General features: G+C 37.9%; 1 protein-coding gene across 1 annotated transcript; it reads left to right on the top strand.

Moving 5' to 3' along the window:
* The first annotated feature begins 7,017 nt into the window (after positions 1-7,017).
* Positions 7,018-12,272, top strand: LOC150083454 (uncharacterized). Its single transcript, XM_090377298.1, has 6 exons — positions 7,018-7,166; positions 9,230-9,285; positions 9,863-9,970; positions 10,072-10,110; positions 11,512-11,556; positions 12,159-12,272. The coding sequence occupies exons 1-6, from the start codon at positions 7,061-7,063 to the stop codon at positions 12,195-12,197; spliced, it is 393 nt and encodes a 130-aa protein (XP_090233424.1). The 5' UTR covers positions 7,018-7,060; the 3' UTR covers positions 12,198-12,272.
* The last annotated feature ends 11,752 nt before the right edge of the window (positions 12,273-24,024 follow it).

Raw genomic sequence — 24,024 nt, 5'->3', positions numbered from 1 at the left:
GAATAGTTCTACATTTTATACTGAAAGCATAACTCTGAGTTAATAACAATTGATTCCTATTCATTTAATTGACATAAAAATAAAATTACACGTAGAATAATTTTCTTGAGAACAGTATGAATTATTTTATTTTCATATGTAAATTAAATAAACTTCAACGAACACATTCATTATACACTCTCATCCAAATTGTACACAGATACCCCCGTTTTCATAGTTCCCGATTCAACGAATGACTCAGACAGGTATATAAGGGAGGCTGTTGTTATTATAGTGGGGTTTTAAGAAGCATCACCGACTAAGGCCATATTGCTCCGTATATACTGTCTGTAAGTTGCGTGTATGTTGTGTGTTCGATTTTCTGTTTTGCTGGACGAAAAACCAGAGTTTTCTGAAGGAAAAACTATGCTACTCTCGCCTGAAACCGAATAAATCAGTCATGTTATGAAAAAGGCCCATCAAAACTCCTCATGTCATCGATGGGCTCGAACTCAGGGCTTTTCCAACAGGTGTGAGGAGGACGGCAAGTCTAACAACTGTGCTACCCATGAAGGCGTAAGGAAGGCTATCAGCCAATTCATTAGATGGCCTCCACATAGCTCGTAGTTCTGAGCTGACTGGTTTAGAGAGGAGTATTGTTGTCGAATGCCAGATTGCTCGCTTTTCACTTTGTGCAGTTTATGGCAGCCTGCACAATCCAAATTCGTCCATTGATGTTTTCATTAAATAAAAGCATGACGGTACCAACACCGTATGCAGAAGAAGACCACGGAAATTCACTCCATTGTCCAGAAGGTACTCGAAAAGATAGTTTGACAATTTCCTCAAACATCCCTGCAAATCGTCAACCTGGGGTTTAAGGGGTCACCAGAGATTCATGTCTGCCTGAACACTTGGGAGCTTCACAGCCATGATTTTCCTAAAGGTGATGCAAAGCATAAGTCAGACTTTACCAACCGCAATCAGTGCTCTCGCCTTCAGAGTTCAATAAGCCTCGTAATTAGTCCATGGAGTCCACGAAGTTATTGTGCAAACAATAAATTTCGGAGGTGGGGTGATGGAGTAGCGATGTTTGTAATGATATCTAATGTTAAGGTAGACCTTGACATTTCGACAATTTTCTGCTTCCTACGATGTGGCAGTTCTTTTATATACTCCTAGATCCATGTTTATTTCTACAGGATGAAGCCCCATCCCATACCACGTCTGTTAGGAATGCTGTACTGTATGATTTCTTGGCAGCTTCGACAAACCTGCTAAGTTGCACTGGGGGAATTATACGAACGTAAATTTTCTTCATTTACATGAAGGAATATAACAGAAATATGAATCTTAATGAAAATGAACACATAGGTGTTCATTTCGATAACGATTCGTATTCCTGACTGCCCATGAGAAGATTTTTATAGCATCAATTGAAAACTAGCTCGAAATGCCCAAATTGTGCAAATTAAACTCTGGGTTATTTTGGGAGATGGCGACCCAAATTTACAACCGTACTCAGAAATCTTTAGGAGTTTCTTTCTTGGATCATTCAATCCCATTGTGATTATGGTATATATTAAGTTTTCGATTTTAAACCATACTCTGTCAGTACCACAACAGATATCTAAGGATAGCATATATGTGGTATTAACGATTATCTGATAAAAAATTAAAACATATAAAAAAGCAAATAAATGAATATCCACGTTGGCCCTTATTGGATTTAATTTTCCTTTTACTATTATATTTCTAAGTTTCTTATTCTTATTATGCTAATGAAAAATTGCATCATTATTTTCATTTAAATTAGTTTGTTCAGATAAACATGTTTTTCAAATTTTGTTGTTGGATTGCGGATACCGTATATGAAAAGAGTTTTTGACATCTCTCTAGGTTATACTGTGATGGCACCTATTTTAAAATAGATTCTAAATGTGCTTGTTCTGTTTATTTTTGCTTTGAGTGAACTTTTCTCGAACATTCACATAATAAAATATACTGGGGGAGCAAAGACTTTTCGACTGCGCATAGGTGATCTCTCTTGGATAATATAGATAGCTAAAGAGAAAATCAAAATATCTTTAATTAATGAAAATCATGGAAATCATAGAAGACGAAGAAGAAGACTATGGTCAAAAGTGAAGTTCTAAAGAGACTGAATGTCTCTAGGGAGCGATTCTTCCTCCAGTCGACTTCAACGACTTCAATCAACCATTTTGCTCATCTGTTGCTGTAGAGTGTTCGGTGAAATTTTGGCCACTGCGCTTACCAGTGATTGCTTCAATATTGCTGGATTATTATAATGTGTGTATGTTGCCTCATGGCCTTAGCGCCAAGGCCTTACTAGCTCTAATCAACCACTGTAATAAAATTGACCAAGTTTATCAGTATAAACTTAATTAAAGTAATAGGGTAACAGTTATGGGACATAGTAACGAAATCATGGATTTTAGTTCAAAAGGGCATGATTGTGGGACCTCGTGCTTCCATATCAGAAACGGCATGTCTCCTCGGTTGCTTACCACATACTGTAGTTAAGGTGTGCAAAGAATGGTGTCAAATGGCTCATACCGCCTCAAATCGACAGAACTATAAAGGATTACGCAAAGGTGGATATTCATGGTGAGGCGAAGAGTTCAGCGCATTGTACCGTACAATGCGAAGAGTTCAGCGCATTGTACGGTCACGACAGCTCACATCGCAATACAATATGGGGAATGCAAGAATAACATCACAAATGACGATGCGCCACAAACTCAGATGTTTCTATAGCAGACGACGTAAGAGATACCCTCTCCTCACTAATCATCGTTGAATCCGAATGCTGCAGTGTCAATTACTCTCTGGTAGGACACTAGAGGATTGGAAACGAGTGTACTGGTCGGCTGAGTCCAAATGTCTGATGCAACACGAATCCACTGATCCATCCTTACATGGTGCCCACCTATCCAGGCAAGTCGCAGTGGTTGCTTAATATGGAATATGGGGCATGCTTTATTGCCAGTAGATTTCACCATTTCTCTGGTGAGGTCTAAAACTATTACATTTGGCTCTGAAAGTTACGTCAGCTACCCATATATATTACGTCTGTAAATTGTGTGCGTTCTCTGGTCGATTTTTCTGCTTTTCTGAAAGAAAAACCCCGGTTTCTGGGGGTAAAATCTTGCTATCTACGCCTGAGACCGACTAACTTAACCACGGAGTGAAAAAAGTCCATAAAAGATCCTCGTGTCATCGACGGGAATCGAACCAGGGCCTTTTCCACCCAGCATGGCGAGAACGGTGACGATTCCATTGTGCTGTCCGCGCAGACATTGGTGAGGTCTACCCAGCAGCTCTTAGGAGACCTTGGCATCCTGCCATGTTGATTTTGTTTGTTTCTGAGAGAAACAGGATCTTCCAAGATGATAATGTGCCTTGTCATCGGGCCAGCACTGTGGACGAGTGGTTTGAAGAACACAGTGAAGATATTAATCATCTCGATGAGTCTTGAAATTCGCCTAACCTCAATCCAATTGAACACCTGTGGGATGTTTTGGATCGTGAACTGAGGCGTATGGACGCTCAACCATCATCGCTTGCAGACAGCATGGCTGCAGATCCCTACGAACGTCTTCGAGCGCCTAGTGGAGTCAATACCTAAGCGAATAGCGGCTGTTATCAACACGAAAGGTGGCCCAACGCGGTATTCAGTAAGTTGCCATAATTCAGTGATCAGAGAGTGTATAATGAGAAGTTAAATAATTCGAAACGTGCCACGAACTGCTCCTGTCGGTTATTACACAAAGAAGAAATCATAATATTTCATTATTATAAAAATTGTATTTCTTTAACAAGCTTAGAAAAAAAAATAAGCATATGACTATACAGTACTCAAAAAAAAAATAATAAATAAATACATGTTTTGTTAAACAAATAAGAAAGATTTATTCTATTAAGTTAAAAAAAAATAGGTTTAAATGAAAACTCCTGAAATTTGCAAATGCCAAAGCTACACTACCGCCCGAGTTCTCAACATGGAGGACACCATGACAACCATAAAACAGCAAATGAAGTTGTTCTTTCCCGGCTATAGAAAAAACTGTAGTGATTTCATTATATTAGTTTTGAGCAAGAATTAAAATATACCACTTCATTTTAATAATTAAATTGGAATCTTTAAACTTACATACCGTTCATTGGAAATAAACAAAAAGAAGTTGTACGCACCTGTATGCACCTGAAATATAGTATTTAAGGCACTTCAGAAAATAGTAATAATTCATTATTTATAACAAAATAGATCAAAAAGCAATGGCTTTTATGCGTGAACGGAATGCATTTCGTTTTTGCCCATCTGCACATTGCCCATTCATTCAAACAACCAGGGCACGGGAAACAACATAATATCCACTGCTTCAGCTGCATCACAGTATACAGATAGCGTGTGTGACACTTATGAAAGCAAAATAATAATAACTGAAATATGGGAAAGCTCAACAAACCGTCCTAAAATATCGAAATATAAAATTTTGATGAAAATGCATCCGCTTGAGGGTGAGTTGCGGATAGACAAAGAAATAACAACTGTCGGATTTTTATTAGTCCGATTTTAGAGAAATTTTGGATAGTTCAAGAAAAAAAAAAGCAGCGTGTACCCTATACACACGAAAGATGTTTTGTTTTATGTGAAAACATCTATGGCGGCACTAGTATAAAACCGTTTACATTTTTGAACGGTTTGATCGAAACTAACTTAACCTACTTAGAAGGTTGATGTTGATCAAAATCTTGAGAAGCAGATTTTATTAAAATCTGCATTTTATTCTTGCATAATATTATTACCCGTTATTACTCTTCCACTTAGAAAGTGACGTAAAGAGCCTCGTTTCGGTAAAAAAATTCGTTAACAATTAATTGCGCCATTTCCGTTACGTAAGAAAATTTCGTTACCAATCGATTTAGCTCTAGTGCCACCATAGCTGCTTTCACATCAAAAGCTTCCTAAAAATCCTGAATGTAAAATTTCCATTGCCTGGGAGTCAACTTATTACATAAGGACGGACAGATGGATATGGTGAAGACAATACGAGCATTATGCATATATGCTAACCCGCCTATCGTCTTCAGTTTAAAAAAAAATGCGATTGACTCTAAGTTGCTAATGATCCTCGTGAAGGATAGCTACCAACAGTTTTAGAGTCTCATGTGCTACAGTTTCATTCGTTTTCCATAGTCTTCCAACGCTCCAACCACCTTCCTAAAGAAGAGTCTAAAGGACTCTTTTTAGGAAGGTGGTTGACTCTTCCTAAAGAAGAGTCTGAATGACTCTTCTTTAGGAAGAGTCTAAAGAAGTCAATCCCTCTTCTTTAGGAAGAGGGATTGACTTATTTTCCCCTTCTTTAGGAAGTCGTCCTTTCCTCTTCCTTCTTCCCTCTTCTTTAGGAAAAGGGATTGACGTCCTGAAGGAACTTTCCAGTATCAAGGCTGTCAATCCCTCTTGCTAAAGAAGAGTCCTTTAAACTCTTCTTTAGGAAGAGGGATTGATGTCCTGAAGGAACTTTTCAGTATCAAAGCGAAGATGCACGCTGTAATGTAGAGGATCAGGCAAGATCTTATGGTGGTCAGAAACCCCTTGAAGCGGAGCAATTTTTAAAGAGACAGGCGATTTATATTGTGTGTGCGTATCTGAATTATTACACCTATATTAAAATTCCTTAATTTTTAGATTATGATTAGGAATTAAATATTGAGATTAAATTATGTTCAGTGTAGAACAGAAAAACTTAACATAAAAACGATGTCACTGTTATATGTACTGTGTGCATATAATTAACATTTAATTATTACTTTAAATGTTAATTGTATGGAAAAGAATTAACATTTTAATGTTATTTTTTTCCGAAATATTTAATGGCATAAAATCATGGCCCGTATTATCGAGATTTAAAAAAAAAAAATCTTTGATATAGTGTGAAAATTATTATAGTATTCATTTTCGTTGAGAATTATTTTAATCTATAATAAAATTTAAAAAAAAAGTATATTTACAATCTCCTACGTAGAGCGTAATTATCAGACTACAACAATATTTCAAATAAAAACAGCTAATATTTTAGCAAAGATTGCTTATAAACTTTATTTCTTATTTGTTAAAAAAACTATTTTATTATTCGCGTGAACAAACACATATTCAAGAAGATATTGATAATGCATAATAGATTGTACAAATTGATTTGATGGCCTAAAGTTTAACATTGTGAGTTGCTTCTGTGAAATGTTTTGAATTTCATCTTCAGTAAATTAAAACACACAACAGCAGCATATTCCAGTAATGCAATGTGGCGTGTTAATTAAGCTTTAATTTGTTGATATTTTATCCTGCTTTTCCTGCCGAGTCAAAAACTCCCTCTGTAATCAAACAGCACCATCGTACATCTAAAATGGGAATCGATTTAAAGTACTCCAGAGAGCTCTTAATAAAATTAACCCACTTTGTCAAGTAGCCGGTCCTCTTATGCTAACAAAGCCGCATCATTACAACCAACAGGATTTCCTATTCATCATTGACGAACTCACTGCCTCTTTTGAAATGAGAGATCGTAGTGTTCTGTTTTTTGATATTTTATTGTGTTTAAATAAAACAAAGTCCTAAGCGTATTCTAAAAGGATAAATACCATCGAAAGTTACCGCATTGTGTATTTCGACCTTGGTAAACAATTAAAAACACTGCTCCTATTTAAACATTCATTTGAGACATTTGTAGTTTGGACTATTTCTGAAAAAAAATAGGGTCATCTGTTGATCGAAGAGAGTACGTCATTACTATCACTTATGCATTCATCAGCGCCCACAAGACCTACCCTCTCTTGCCCTTTCATTATACTTGATGACATCATTTAACGTGAACAGTGAAAATCTAATTTCCATCGTTACCTGAAATCTAAAACATATTTCCTGTTGTATTATTCACCATTTTGGACATTGTCCCATAAAAATCTCCCAACAGTATATATAATACAGTTCTGTCCAGACCAGAAATACCTATTCGATTATAGCTCAACTAGCTGCTATAGTAGACTTGTATCTCTGAACATGGCATCTATCTGCTTCGCAGTTTTATCATTCACCGTGCTGTTGTATTTCACAACTGGGGTTGCTGGAAATGAAGCTTTAAAGAAGATGAAAGAGGCGGCTTGTAGTAAGTAGTGATACATTCTGTTGTAAGTGCTGTGGGTGCTACAATGCTAGTGCAATAATCTTTGAATTTTATCTTAAGTTGTTCCCTTTTAATATTTGGCAATAATACTGATAAATTAATTGGACATGAACAATGACGTTATGAGGTCAAAAATGAGATCCCAAGCTTCAAAGGATGTTACTTATTTATTATAAAGATGTTTTTTGAGCGAAGTCTGTCTTTCCAGTAATTATTGCAAAGTCGATTATTATTTACTTTGCAGTAATTATTTAAATGATCAGATGGATTCATCTAATGTTTAATACAGTCATTTTTTCTCCCGACTAGTCTGTCAGCCAATTATTGTAAATATGAGAGTTAAATGCCTATTATTACTAAAAAAATCTATCCTTCTACTCAGTTATTTGCAAACATAATAACATAGTCCTGAATTGCTGTGTGAGGAAACGGGAGTGAAGAACTGGAGATACTAAATTATAGCGTCTCTGAATCAAATTACCCTTCATAGAAATCGATATCTGCTCAATCAAAACGATTGGTTGAGCAGATATCGGAAAAAATACGTGCACGCTGAAAATCCCAATCTCCTGCCTGCGCTGCAAGGACGGTTTGCTAGTAATAACAAAATCGTTGCTTGTTTCACCCAAACACAAATTGTAAATTTTGATTAAATTTGGCACATTTCCTTACCCTGTAGTAAAACTGATAAAACGCATATTTGGACGGATTTAGATGATACTATAAAAATAACCTGTTTCACTTTATGGATCAAAGGTATAGACATTCATTCTCAATGTGTATACTCCATAAAGTGCCACACTCTATTCCAGACATGGTAACAGTCTTTTGCTTAAACCAATTCTCAATCTCCCACATCAAATTCTTCTTCGCTTCCAAGAAGCTTTTTTACCCACTAAAGGAAATTGTTGCAAACTGCAACGAATTCCTTTAAAGTAGTAAAATAGCATTTAATTTTATAAATCATTTTGAATAAAATATATTCAGACTTTCGCTGGGTGTTAATTTAAAATAAAATAAAACAAATTGTGTATAGCTTAGAGTAAACTAAATAACGTACAGGCAAACAAACCAACTCCAAAAACTGCTGTTAAAGGAACACCTGCAACTAGATGGAAGGATGAGATCAGTGAACTTTTGAGCGTGACATTTTGCAATGCCGCTCGTATAGCACATGATCGATGCATTTGGAGGCATTCGTTGGTTGCCACAACAGTTCCTCGGGAAACTATGTGATTGGAAGAAGAAGAAACTGACCATGGTAAACTTCAACAATAGGAGGCGCAGGAAATTTGTATATAAACAGAGAGAGATCAGTAGTAATTGGTCTCTCTTTCGAAATACGATTCAGCTACAAATAGCTCAGGCTCGATTATTCCAGTTTCCAAATTATTCATACTAAAAGACTGAACTAATGTCATCAATCATAAATTAGTGAGGGAATATATGATACAAACACGGCTGAGATATCAAAATGGTTTCTTGATCTGTTAGCCAGTATAGGTGACATGAAAATACATCTTTTGGGCCTAATTATCGTGACCGTAGCTGTTTATTTATTTGTTTTTTCTGAGGTTAGTTTTTCTGTTTTAGAAAGTTCCAAATCTTTAGAGGAACCTGCCGAAAGATACTGCGCAGACAGTTTACCAACAAGAGATTGAAATCCAAAATTTTTAGCATTGAACTAGGCTCCATCACCCTCCATCATCAAATAACTTTATGCGTAAATATTATCCTTGAACTTTCTGTTATATAAGATATTTCTAGATCTTGCCCCTATTCAAAAAGCACGCATTACGAAAAACGCGCACAATTGAGTGGTTGTATCGCTACCAATAAGATCTAGTTAGGTTCAGTTGACGTAATCAGGAACGTTTTCTGACTGAGAGCATGACTTTGTCAAATTCCCATGTTGGTTTCAGGGAAAATGTTTCTTCTGGTTAACATCGGTCGCATGATGCTTACTACTTTTGCTGATGAACAGGATTACATGTCAATAGTTTATACCTTCCTTCTGGAAACTCACGATATTCTATCCTTTGCAGAAGACCCACAGCTTAGAGGACAACTGTTTACATGTTACGCCCAGTTTCCTACAACCGTAAGTAATTCCTCCAATTTCTTATTATTTTTTAAAATTTTCTGATATTTTTTATTATTTTCTCTGGCAGTGTTTTGTTTAAAATTTGTTCATTCAGTTAAACAGTTTAGCGTTGAAATTACGCCACCTGGATGTTGAAGAATTTGCTTTGAAAATAACACGACTATTGTTAATTTATAAATAGTTAACATCATAACAAAACCTCATTGAAACTCGATAAGCACCTTTCTTCAGTAAAATCAAAATATTATTTTTCTCGTAGTTTTCTAATAATATCGCAAGATGGCAGCACTCTATAACAACTATTTTTGTATGGCAGTACATGTACACTAATTTTAGCTGGTCTATTTGTGATTATTACAACTTTGATTCAGATTGTTTTGATAAATGATGATTTTCCTTTTATTCGTAATAAATGTTTATTGATCTTAAACGAAATTAGCCTAAATTCAATGAACAATAAACTCACGTGGAAGTGATCTTCACTTCTATTCGTATTCTATTGCATTATATTATTTATAATTCAATAATTTACTTTTCAATTATGCCTTTATTTATCCAACCACGTTTTCTTCAGGTGATGCGAGGAATTCAGGGATGTATGGACGAAGGGGCTCCAGAGGCTGCAGGAGATATGGCCAAGGGATCAGAAATCCTTTGTAGTTTTCCTTCAGTGAAGGAAAAGGTACTAATTTGAGGTTAAACTTATTTAAAATTGAGAATATACATTTTTTTTCGCTTCATATCCCAATAAATTTCGGCTAATGTTATTATGCACTTTTTCAGGTTGAGGCATGCATCATGGCTAAGAAAGAAGAAATAAAGGTAGGAACTTTCAATCAAATTCTTCTGTTTCCTAAGAAATAAATTGTTAAAGGTTGTGCGATTACAGACTGATGTTTTATCATAATAATGGAGGAGTTGTTTAATATTAAATTTTTATTGCTGAACTATTTGTACTTAAATAAGATTACAAGCTGCAGGTCACCCACAGTTCCTATATCTATTCAAAGAAAGAGAAACGACTCTGTCCTCTACTAAACTCGGGTCACTCGTTGGCAGTTGTTGTAGTAGGGTTTTAGGAGCATCAGCAACCAAGGCCATATTGCTCTATGCATACTTTCTGTAATTGCGTGTTGTGTGGTCGATTTTCTGTTTTATGGACGCAAAACTGAGTTCCCGGGAGTACAAACCATGCTACCCTCTCCTGGGACCTACTAACTCTGGCACATTGTGAAAACGACCACACGTTTTAATTAACAAATGAAACACACAAACAGACGAAAAGTAAATAATGTTTATTCCACTTTTCTGGATCCCTGTTAACTGGACAAATACACTGCTATTCAAAAGTCACAGAACAAACACACCATATCTAATAAATTCAAATAAAAATATACGAAAATTTATGAAATAAAAATCTAAACAAAAATTATGAAAAATACGAAACAAAAATATTTGATCCTGTGAAGAAAGTAGCAGATGAAATGTTTCAACATGCAAATCACGCAGATGAAAATCCTCTTTTCGAAATCTTCATATTTCGTGTTTAGCCGGTATTTTCGATTTAAATGTAGACTACATTGGCAATATATCACAAAGACAGTTTTGAGGATTCTTTTGGATAGAAAGGAGCAAAGAGGATGAATGTAGAAAGGAGAAAGTCAAGTTGAAGAGTTGCATTTCAGTGTTACCGTGTAAATCTCCATTTTACGGTTGTAAAGTATCAATTAAATCCTTGGTCATTTTTATTGCGGCAATAATTGGACCAGACTTTCTTTTAGTAAACGATAATGCATATCCACACAGAACATAATAGCGTCACTACCTTTATAATGAAAATGTAGCCCTAATGGAACTGTCAGTCCTTTCGCAGAGACCTCAGTCCAACAAAATATGCATACGATGCTCTAGGCAAAGAGAGTAGTCCGTTTCCAAAACCCCTAAGTTTGCAAAAGCCTTTACGAAAGAATGGGAACCGATACCTCCAACACCAAATAAAGTCCAATTCTTAATATGAGGATTCAATTCTAAGCAATTGCGACAACCATAGCTTCTTTCCAATCATTCAATTTGATGTGAATAAAATTAAACAGATGTTGTGTTGTAAATATATTTGATGAAGTCTACATGAAGTGTAATAACTGATATACATTTCATTTATTTTTTTCATATGGGCATTTTGCGTTAAATAAAATCGTTAACTGAGGTACGTTTTTATTTCAGTCCTCACTATCTGGAGATGAAACAACGCAGATGATGTCAGCAATGGTAAGCAATTTTCTCTCAAATAGATTTAAAGAAAAATTCTCCACCTACGTGAAAAGTTAAACACAATTAAGAATACAGGATATTTCCTTCTGATAGCATGAATATTACCGAGTTTATATGATAACTAAAATATCCTCATCAGCTAGGATAAATTATTAAAACAACTTTTTTTTTTAAAATTAATAATGCCGAATAAAACCCTTTCAAATCTGACTCTGGAAAATTTCGATCCATCGACTATATTTCACAAATTTCTTAGATTTCGATTTTAAGGAAGTTTTTTTTGAGAATTTGTCGATCAGTTTGTATATTTATGTATTCGGATCCTAGAGGAGAAAGTACAACTAAAATTCATAAACTATGTCTAAACCAAACTGAAAATCTGATATAAACAAAAAACCAAATGGACAAATTGGAATCTTAACGAGTAAAACAAATTGGGATCTAAATAAAGAAACCAAAATTGACAGATTGGATCAAAATCTAAATTTATATTTTGACCTCTATGAAAAACTAAAGGTTTATGCACCTTCAAATGATTTAAACCGTAATTTATGTAAAAAAATTATTCTCTAATACTCATTCTCTTTTATTCTGTACAGGAATGCTTCATGGAGATCGCCAAACAGTTCAGTGGATAAAATCATTCTGATGACGCCTGTCTCCAAATTTATTCTCCTTGTTCGCTGTTTGCAAACATGTACTTGAATTTTTCTGACCAAATAAAACTTACTTCTTATCATTACCGAAAGTGTCATATTTGTCAGTCGATCTAAGACAACGCACTGAAAATATCAACACATTTTTATGTTCATATGGGCTATAAGAAGAAATTTATTCGAGTGATTTGTAAGACAGAAATTGGGTATAAAATTTAGACCTTTCAGACCACATTTAATCAAGGATTAATCTCAAAATCACTTAATAAATTATTTAAGTATATGCTAGCAATTTCCTTTCGTGTACTTAAAATATTATAAATATTATTAGAGAAACCACACAATATAAAATACGTAACTTATTAAAAATAAATATTAGAAAGTGGGAAGGTTTAAAATAATTTGGATTGGATAGTCCCTTTTGAATAAGGGGAAAATTATGAGGAATATATAAGATAAAAAGATAGAATATATAACAATAAAATTTATAACAGGAACAACACAATTTAGAATATTGCAACCTGTGGAAATAAAATTTACGCAGGTTGCAATAGAACCATCTTTCTGACTCCATCGGTTTCTAAGGTTTCAGCCCCTAAATGTTCACTTGCCCTTCGATTTCTAAGGTGCGATAGAGCTCCCCCACTTTTCTTGGCTTTTTGAACAGAAATTATACAGATCATTTAGGAGAACAATGGGTGATGAGCTTATTTATCTTTCACACAACGCTGAACAGAATGCGCCGTCGTGTGGTAGCACAGTTGGTAGAAGCACCGTCCACCTCAACAGGGTGGGAAAGGCCTGAGTTCGAGTCCCGTCAATGACGTGACTCGAACACAATTATTATGGGCCTTTTTCATAACGTGGCTCAGTTATTCGATCTCTCATGATTTTTCTCCTAGCACACAGAATACGCAATTGACAGACAGTATATACGAATTGAATATAATTGAATCGCGTAATGTTGACTGAATGCGCTGGTCGCATAATATGATGCTCCGTGATTTATTAGTAATTCTTGCAAAAGGAATAGTAGTAATATCGTTATATTCCCCATCACAAGATATAAAGGAAGAAGGCCTTTTCTTCAATCAATAAACATCAGATAATTATGAATTTACATTTTAAATTTAATATTTCAATACAAAGTAGACAGCGACCAGCAACCAAGGTCAGTTGCACCCACTAATCCTCTAGCACTCATAGGACTAGCGCGGTCAGGACGAGCAGGCGTTCAATGCCTCCGGTATTTCCACAGTTAAGCTATCTTCACCCCGGGTGTCATTTAAAACTAGGTCATGATCCTTGTTTAAACCCATACTAAATGTCTCCGACTAAGATAAGCTTTTATTCAATTGCTACCTCTGTCCCTGAATATCTGCAACTGTTTTGTTTCACCGTGAAAATTTTAAGAAAATACCAGGATGCCACCCACTCAGGATAGACAAACCTGCCAGGACTGGTTCTGAAAAGCCGTACACGTAGTGCTATACGATGGCCCCTGCACCCGGGGTCTTTGTGAAAAAATGTAGCAAAATAAATGTCGCAAAGCTGACTAGTGCCTCCTGGGCCGCTTATGCCTGCCTTCATTGTGGGAATGTTTTACATGTGCTAGTAGACGCATCACCTTACCCAGCCCGCACCCCTATCACAGGCGCCCCAGCTACGCCGAGCAAACCTCCATATAGTCATTCGCTAGATACGCAAGATAAAACCAGTACAAAGGGTGACTCGCATCAGCCATTTCAAATGGATAACTCTAATGGCAAAACAGCGTCGACGACAAGATCAAGAGATATGAAGGATGCAGCAGCACAAAGGCTACCGTCTAGTCAATCGAATTACAGCTTGACCACAACTTATCCATAGATGATCCCAAACTGAGGATACCACCTGCCCAAACCACAGGCCCCCATTCTAAGAATTGTGACAACGCCCTCACGGCGCTAATCGACAGAACACCCTCACAGTTACAGCTTATAACCCGGGCCCAGATCGTGGCGACGCACTCAACAACTCGAATGGATTCTATGGCAAATAATCAGCCAAAACACATCTCCTCTTCCAGACCAAGAGCAAGCCGCTCTTATTCTATAGGAACATCCAGCACCTCTCGGCTGGATGTTCCAAGCAATATGCACTATGGGAAAGTCTAAAAGCAGCTTATACGTCTCAAGGCTGTCCCCGCAGACCACAACCAATGACATCGTTTCAGCTTTGAGAGATGAGTGGCAGCTTGATGTTGCAGTCGAACAGTTCCCAGCTAAGCACCAGAATTATGCCTCCTTCAGGCTCCATATGGCCATATGGCCATATGGAGCCATCATACGTCCTTTTTATAGGAGAGCAACGTGCCATAACGGCAAACTAGGAAATGCACAGGTCCCCAGAAGGAAAAGCAGCTGACTTACCTATAGCCGCAGTAGCGACCATTTCACCGCAAAAGTAGACGTCCCAGTATGCGCTCACCTGCTTCCCTACCATCCGAGTCACCTCCATGTAAATCCTCAGAAACGACCACCCCAAAATCTAATCCACCCAACTGACATGCCTATCAAAACCAGAATCACATCAAGGGAACAGCACGGTCTCGAAACAACCAAACGACTAGAGGGAGGACAACTAAGAGAGTCCCCTTGACCCCCGTGGTCAAACTACTTTACCAGAATGTCCACAGTTTAAGGAATAAACTTGAAACCATTGACAAAATTTTGCTATCTAAAGAATTTGATGTGATGTGCCGCACTGAGACCTGGCTGGAACCTGCTGAAGATAACATTGCAGCTACGATCCCCACTGGTTATGGTGCCGAGCTCACACCCAATAATAAAAGAAGGGGGAGGGGGAACGTCACTGTTCTACAATCAAGCCATCTTCGCCATTGAGAACAGCATTTCTAGAAACTCAGATGATTACAAATAGCTCTATGCACTGTTTAAATTGAGGTCCATTTCCATTGAAGCAATTGTTATCTACATACCGCCCAATCCTACAAAGGAAACACTGCAAGAGGTGACCAACTGGATTCTTCACCACATCCACACCTCACCAATGAAAATTGTCTGCGGAGACTTCAACCTCCCTCCATATCTGGATCATATGAAAAGATTGCTCCTATCACAGCTAAGCGTTGCTGGCCTAACTATACGAAATGAAGATTCCACAAGTGGAACAAACCAACTTTACCTGATCCTCACATCAATACCATGTACACTTGATACTCTTCAAGATGGTTATTTTAACTCAGACCATGGCGCAATCCTAATGCAACTGGAACCACCAATCTCGAATTTTAAAGCAAAACAACAGGTGATACGGAGAACAATTTAAAGTTCCAAATATCTCGATGTTTCAAATGCATTACAGCAGCATCTCTCATCCCATGGTATTTTCTTGAGTCATGTGATACCCTAATAGCGGCCGGCCTATTAACTAAATGGATTATCACAATAGCTCTAACGCGGCCTCAAAGACAGTAACAATCACTCCCCACTCTAGAGCATGGTGGACGCCACATCTAAACTCCAGCTTTCAATTAAAATAGCAACTCCATAAGCACTGGAAGCAATCTGGTGAAATTAATGGTAGGATAGCCTTTTCAAGAGCACGAGCCATTTTCAACCGTCAAAAATCCCAGTCCATCAAGAGCTATTTTGAACGGTTGCTAACAGCGAGAAAGACACCATACACCGAAGAAACTACTAGTTTCCCAGAGCAACTTGACCCCCAAGAGATGGATTGACTTCATTACTCGATTTGAAGACGTTGCGGCATCCAACAGTAATTTCGACCACATATTCAATAGTAGTAGACAGGACTCGCTGACATCCATTCACTATATCTAAACAACAAATGTTAGCAGCCTTGAACTCAACCCCATCCTCTAAGCTATGGGTACAGATGGAATATCCAGTTCATGCTGAGATGCCTGGGTCCATATATCATCCAGCCCCTTGTTAGCATCTTCAATGCAGTACTAACCAAAGACACCTTTCCCCATCAATAGAATATCTATTTGGTAAGGTCACACCCAAAATTAAGAACACCATCATTAGAGAAACACTCCAGACCCATCTCCAATTCCTCATGTCTCCTGAAACTGCAAGAAAGGACCCCCCTGCCAACTCTAACAGCTCACATACTTCCAGATGCTCCACCAAAATTTCATTCATCCCTACTAAACAGGTCCACCATTACCAATCTCCTTGCCACCACTGCCAGCATCCTTACAGCTTTTGAGAGGAAAGATGGACTCCTCATAACCTACCTTGACATCGAAGCAGCATTTGATACCGTTCAAGTACTTGCCCTCCTACGCCTGCTTGAAGACCACTACTCTATAGGTGGGGATGCATTAAATTTCCTCTCATCACTCCTTCAGAACCGTACAATTATACTCCATAATTCTGAAAAAAACTATACTAAGCAAATATCGACATACTAATCGAGCACGAATCATTTTTTGTCTTACCATGGCAACTGCTAAGAGATATTAGCATTAGCATTTAGCATTAGTAGAGGCATTTGATGCAAGAAAGCAAGCTTATGCAGCATCAGCCAAAAAAAAAAAAAAAAACCCACTTCCACTTCACCCCTCTGTTCGTTCAAAATACCTGTCCAGCTGAGCCTTAAACTTATTTAGGCTATCAACCTCCACTACAAGGGATGGAAGTCTATTCCGCCAACCAACCACCCGCTGGCTAAAGGCAAATTTCCGCACGTCTATCCTACATCTGTCTTTCCTCAATTTGAATTTATGCCCTCTCAGGTGATTTTTCTGAGCTAGAGGAAGAATCCCATCAGCATTGAGCATGCTCAAACCATTCAAGGCTTTGTACACATCTATCAGATCACCTCGCTGGTGCCTAGTCTCCAGACACTGTAATTTGCAAAACTTAAGCCTTTCTTCGTAAGAGCACCCCTTTGTTCCATTCACTAATCTTGTTGCCCTTCTCTGTACTCGTTCCAGCAGCTCTACATCCTTCTTGAAATGAGGCCTCCAGACCTGTATACAGTACTCTAGGTGTGGTCTGACCATTGCCTTATACAAGGGAATAATCACTTCCTTATCCCTGCTGGAAAAATTCCTGTATATCATTGACAATACTCCATGAGCTACTCTTGCAGCCCGTCTGCACTGCTCAGAGAACTTCATATCTGCCTGCACAACCACCCCCAAGTCTCTTTCATTCTCTACCACTGTCAGTGTAGTACCAAAGAGTTGATACGTTGCTCTGGGGTTGCTGTTTCCCATGTGTAGTACTTTACATTTGTCAATGTTAAACTTCATTTGCCACCTCTCAGCCCATCTGCTCAACCTTTCCAGATCCTGTTGCAGTACCATAGTGTCAGTAGTGTCCTTGACAACCCTGCCAACCATTGTATCGTCTGCAAACTTGGACATTAAGCTCGAAATACCATCATCAATATCATTTATAAATACAGAAAACAATAATGGACCCAACACTGAGCCCTGAGGGACTCCACTAATAACATTAGTCCACGATGAGCAGTGTCCATTGATTACCACTCTCTGTCTTCTCCCCCTCAACCACCCCTTTATCCATAGCAGCAATTTGCCTCCAATGTCACACTGCTCCAATTTGTGTAGCAGTCTTCCATGTGCAACAGTATCAAAAGCCTTTCTAAGATCCAAGTATATAATATCAAAGCTATTCCCTGCATCCAGTTCTTTTGTGACTGCATCATAGTATCCAATCAAATTGGTCAGGCAAGACTTCCCCTTAACAAAACCATGCTGTGTCCGAGCTATAACTGAAGTCTTGTCTAGATGATCCTGCAGTGCTTCTTTAACCAGTGCCTCCATTAATTTTCCTGGAACAGAAGTTAAGCTCACAGGTCTATAATTACTTGTGTCAGCCTTTGATCCTCCTTTGTGAATTGGGGTCACATTTGCACATTTCCAGTCTATGGGTACCTCCCCTGAGTCCAAGGAAGCTCTCATAATTAATGCTAAGGGTTTGCTTACTTCCTTTGCTGCCTCCTTTAATATAACTGGATAGATCCCATCCACCCCGGGTGCCTTTCTTGTGTTTATCTTCAACAGTTTCTCCTCCACTTTACTCCCAGTTATTTCAAGATTCTGTAGCTTACTGCTAGAGTTGAATACACCTCTGGCATTCCCCTCGCTGAATAACTCCTCATGTGTGAATGTCGATGCAAAATATTCATTTAGTTTGTTAGCTACCTGAGCAGCATCATCAACAGTTGACCCATCAATATCAAGTGGACCAATCTGATCCCTTCCTTCTAGAGTTTACATAAGTAAAGAACTCTTTGCTGTTTTTCTTTGCATCCCTTGCCAAAGATTTCTCGTAATCTGCCTTCGCCTGCCTAACCTCCTTTGTAACTTGGTTACAGATCAACTTGTATCTATCATAGGCCTCTGTGTCATGTGTTAATTTGTAAGTATCCCATGCATTTTTCTTCTCTGCCATATGCCTCATTAGTTCATCTGACATCCATTTAGGCTTAAACCTTGAACAATATTTCTTAGTTGGTATGTAAAGCTTGGTAGCTTCCAAGATAAGTTCTTTGAATGCTTCCCATTTTGAATTTGCTGTTGGTAACATCATCAGTTGGTCCCACTGTATAGAATTTAAATACTGTCTCAGTCCATCGTAGTCGCCTTTACGGAAGCAATAACCCTTCCCTTTACCCCTAATGGTAGTTACCTCTTTGAGTAAATCCCACTTCAGCACACTGTGATCACTGTCACCTAGTGGTTCATTTATCTGCAGGTTCTTAATGCATGAAGAATCACTACTGATAATCAGATCAAGAGTATTGCTCCCTCTTGTTGCCTCACGAACATGCTGATGTAGAAAACAATCATCCAATAAATCCACAAAAGCCTTGCTAGTGTGTGAGTGACCAACCCAGAAATTCCAGTCAATATCTGGAAATTAAAATCCCCCATTATAAGACTCTCTGATTTACTGGCCCACTCTATTTCCCTGTACAGTTTCTTATTATACTCATCAGAGTCATTAGGCCTATAGCACACTCCTACTCTCAATTTTGATCTCCCAATGCTTATGTCACACCAAACTGACTCAACACTGCACTGTCCAGCGATGTCGACTGGCTTCACTACCTTGGTTTTTATGTGTTTCTTAACTAATAGCATAACCCCTCCCCCCTTCCTATCCTGTCTATCCTTTCTGTAGACGTTGTACTCCCCAAATTGCAGTTCTGCATCCCTTATATCTCTGTGACACCACGTCTATGATATCCCAACAATATCTGCCTTTGATGTTTTGAGAAATACCTCAAATTCATCAAATTTATTTACTAAACTCCTAGCATTGGTGTACACGCAAGTATACATGCACCTGTTCTTTTTCTTAGCTACCCTAACACAACCCATGTGTTTACTTGTACCGCAATGGCTCCCAGCAGTCTCTGAAATATCCTGTATCTTGTTTTTCAGGCTTCTGCTCATTCTAATAGAAGCAGTGCAAGAATCTCTTTCACCTCTGCCAGTGGCTACTGTCAATCTATTGGTCTTTGTCTCCCCCCACGCTAGCAGTTTTCCGACCCACCTAACACTGCCACGAGAGCATCAGCAAATATTCTTGCACCCTTTCTATTTAAGTGTATCCCATCCCTGTAGAAGCAATCTCTCCTGTTAACAAGTACAGCCCAGGCTGAAAAAAATTCTATCCCTTGAGCCTTGCACAATCTTTCCAGGGCCGAATTGATCGACAAGGCTCTCATCATATACTCCCTCCTATCGTGTCTGGGCAGAATTGCAGACACTTTCAAATTCAACCCTAATTCTCGGCTTTTGTTCAGCAGTGACCTGTACTTGTTAAGTAATTCTGCCGGTCTCCTACTCTTAATATTATTAGTGCCAACGTGTACAACTATATCACCTTTTGTGCCCTTAAAAGATGATATTCGCTCTACAACGTCATCAACCTTTGCCCCTGGCAGACATGAGTACACAAGGAGGAGTCCTCTCCAGTCTCCTCTTTACTGCCATTATCTCCCCTTTAATAATCCAGAGACCAGATGTTTTTTTATGCTGACGATTTAAAAAATACTGACCACCATCCAAACAAATGCAGACCCCAATATGATCACAGAGGAAATTAACAATGTGCTCCTCGCACTAGTAAGCTACCTCAAACGATTTGACCTTAATATCAACCCAACAAAGTCAGAGTGCATGCTCTACTCCTTGAAGAAAGAGCCTACAACCATCTCGCCAAAGATTAATGCAGTATTCATACTTCCTGTTTCATGTCATTTAGATTGGAGGTAGTTTTTGACACAAAGCTGACATTTAACCATCACATCGAAAAACTCATCAGGCGAGTGGCGCACCTGAAATGGAGAGCGAAGCAGCACCTTCATTATGTCTCATACAAGGTTGCTGCAAAAAAATATATCAGGACCATTATATACTCCCCGCTACTTTATTCAACAGAAATCTGGACGTCGGCAGCACCCACGAACACAAAACCCATCTGGGTAGCAGAGTACTGGCTCCTCAAATGGGTGGTAACCTACAAACACAGGATACCACCCCAAGCCCATACGACAGAAATGGCCCTGGCACTGGGAATTCCCAGGCTGCCCTCTCTCGTTGAAGAAAGAAGACGGGTAATCATGATAAAGATGCTGACCGGTCTCATCACATCTCCTTCATTCTGGGATCTCTGTGGCTGGAGGATTCCAGCTTCGAGCCACCCCAAAAATTTGCCCTCTTGACTCATGCCTCCACTTATCATATCGCTTCCTACCCTGCAAGATACTCGGAAGAATCCTGGGCATCGATGGCGACTTAGAGAAATTTGCTGCTAACCAACACTATAGGAAGAGGATTCTGGGTCCGCACATCCCATGCCCTCCAATCACTCAGCATAGACAGAGAGCATCCTCGAAGCAATCTAGTGACATGCAAATTCACCCCGGGTTCCCTCCAGTGAGGAATAGTCAACGACTGTCCGGGCAGTCTGCAAAATGAAAAGCCTTCTCTTCATCGCATCGAACCCAACATGCCCTGCACTCGCCACTTTAATGCTCCAATTAATTACTGAGCATACCAGGAAAGGAGCCAGTGGTGTGTGCATCAAATGCCCCTGTTCATGCTCTGTTCTCTCCCAAGAGCTGCGAAGACGAAAATCGGAACTTTCAAGTGTCATTTTGTTAATTTAATCTAAATGTTATGTTAAACCAGTATTTATTTTATGTAATTTCATTTAATGTTATTTTATGTAATCATTAATGTTATTTTGTCATCTTAATATTTTTATGTAACCTAATGCCATTATGGAAGTCATTGTATCGTCTTATTAATGTCTTATGTCACTTGATGTTATTTCATTTAATTTTTTTATGTCCTATATCACTTAATGGCAATTTATTTATTTCTGTAATATATCCGCTTGTTATCATCTGAATAAGTGTTAACCCCTGGTCTTTTGGCCGTGAAGGGACATTGCAATTTGATCAATCATGTAATTGTCACATTTGGAGGGTGGTGCAATAAAAGATTCTCCCTCTATGGAGCAATATGGCCTTAGTCGCTGATGCTCTTAGAACCTTACTACTACAAGTGAACGGAATGTATGAAACTAAAAGGGCCGCCATCACATATTTGACCAACTCCAAAGTCAAAGAAAAGCAACCTATAATCTACAACAAATTTCTAGCCCCACTACCATCGAGTTTGGATATGAAAAACTGGCATGGGCATTTAGGTAAGCGTAACTAAGACCTTTCATTCAAGCAGATTTTGATGGCGATTTCTTTCTCATTGGTCTGCTAAATAAAGTTTAAGTTTAGTTTAAAATTAACGTTTAAACAAATCCTAAGAGAAATCTCATTATAGTTTTCCAGCTATAAAAATATTTTAATTAATAAATAAATCTTTTGCTAAAGAAATTCGCATAAACTGAATTTTTTGCTTCTGGTATTCATTCATCATATTGAGTAAACGATACCTAGAAAAAATATTATTTCGTTGTCCGTAATTTTATCCTAAAATGAGAATTATAATTACGTAGATCACGGATTCTCGGAGTTCTTTCGGGAGGTTAGTTATTTCGCAGTGGAGATTAATCTGAGAATTACCGGTCTTCGTTCTCTGAAGATCTGTCGAATGAAGTTTATGATGTAACCGATCTTCAAATCCTGAAATGGCCATAAAATTCTTCTAAAAAGGAATTATCTTTGACAGTAAACTTTCATTTCGTAACCATTTAACTATCCTACAGTCAACTGTGCACCCACGAGGAACTACCCAGCTGTCAGGGATTTCAGCAAAGTAACTAGTTGGCCTTCAAAATCCAACTTTTCCATATCAAGGATATTTATACAGAACGGAACTTTATCAACGCTACCGTCTCTCACAAAATCCTTATGTAAATGCAATTTGGGCCACCTCAATCACCACTAATGTAAAATAAAGTCCTTTCAGAATTCTTGTTTTTTTAATGGGCATGAATGAAACTTTGCCTCCATCGCCAACAACCAACCATGCTAGATGCTCAACAGTTCACCTGAGTTCATTGGCAACAGATATTGAGAACAGAGGACTCTCTTTACACTAAAAATACTTCATGGTAGTTACCATCACCTGGACTAAAGTTGAAACCTTCATTTGTATGTCACAACAACATAATCGATATGACAGAGATTCTTAGCTAAAGAACTGCTTCCTTGCATCCAGAAATTAGACTGTGATAAAAACAGACTTGTTGATTTTAAGTTCCGGAAACGATTCTCTGACCTGTTTAAAGCTCAGTCTAGGAGACCTAGCAATGGTGTGACTAATTTTGTGACTCTCTGCAGTCAACTGCGCATCACTGATAATTATATTTCATTGTTCTTTACTTTTTCCGATACCTGTTGGCATTAATAAATATCTTTATTAATTAATCTACAGCATCTTTCTGCCCGTATTCGGGTTGCACAAGCATATCATATATTCAGGCATAAACTCAGTGTGATACTTTTGGACGGATTGTTTCTTTAATTTAAATTTCATTTTAAAAAAATCTATTTTAATATTCAGTACTATTTGTTTGATCCATGAGTCCTATTCCTCGTGAATAAACATATATTCAAGAAGATATCCAAAATGTATAATATATTGTGTCGTGTGCGTATTCATTTGATGATTAAATCTTAACTTTATTTTTGATTCCTTTGTATTTGTATTCATTGAAAAATGATCCACAACAGACTACTTTAAACTAACGCAATACAATGTTTTTGTTGGTTAATTAAGCTGTAATTTGTTGATCTTTTATCGTGTGTTTCCTGGAATTCAAAAACTGCCCTTGAAGCCAAACAGCACAAGAGTAATTCTAAAGTGCCACTCGATTTAAAGTACCCCAGAAGAACCCTCAGCAAAATTAACCTATTTTGACAAGTAGCTGATCTGTTTATGCTAACAAAGCCTCATAATTACAGCCAACAGGATTTCCTTTTTATCATTGACAAAATGGCTGCTTCTTTGTAAAACGAGAGTACGTACCTTTTTCCTTTCTCTTCACTTATCAGAATTATCTTTAATAGAAAGTTTTTTTCTTCTTTTCATTTAAATAAAAGAAAATGCGAAAGCGTATTCTAAAAGGATAAATAGGATGGACAGTTACCGTATTGTGTATTCTGACCTTGGAAAACAATGCAATGCACTACTCTTATTTAAACATCCATTTCGGAAATTTGTTTTAGGATAATTTCTGATACAAGGGTCGTCTAATGATCGAAAAGCACCCACGAGGTCACCACTATTCTGCTCTTTCATTATTTGTTGACGTAACTTAATGCA

The sequence above is a fragment of the Mastigoproctus giganteus genome, chromosome 7 (genome assembly GCF_048544385.1).
Source record: "Mastigoproctus giganteus isolate SK-2022 chromosome 7, ASM4854438v1, whole genome shotgun sequence".
Taxonomy (NCBI): domain Eukaryota; kingdom Metazoa; phylum Arthropoda; class Arachnida; order Uropygi; family Thelyphonidae; genus Mastigoproctus; species Mastigoproctus giganteus.
This window is presented reverse-complemented; position numbering and strand designations above follow the sequence as displayed.

What these genes read in the sequence shown, in the direction of transcription:
- LOC150083454 (XM_090377298.1), top strand. Translation starts at nt 7,061, where the DNA reads ATGGCATCTATCTGCTTCGCAGTTTTATCATTCACCGTGCTGTTGTAT. An exon ending in TTCCTTCAGTGAAGGAAAAG is followed by an intron (nt 9,971 to 10,071) that starts GTACTAATTTGA and finishes GCACTTTTTCAG; the next exon opens with GTTGAGGCATGCATCATGGC. An exon ending in CGCAGATGATGTCAGCAATG is followed by an intron (nt 11,557 to 12,158) that starts GTAAGCAATTTT and finishes TATTCTGTACAG; the next exon opens with GAATGCTTCATGGAGATCGC.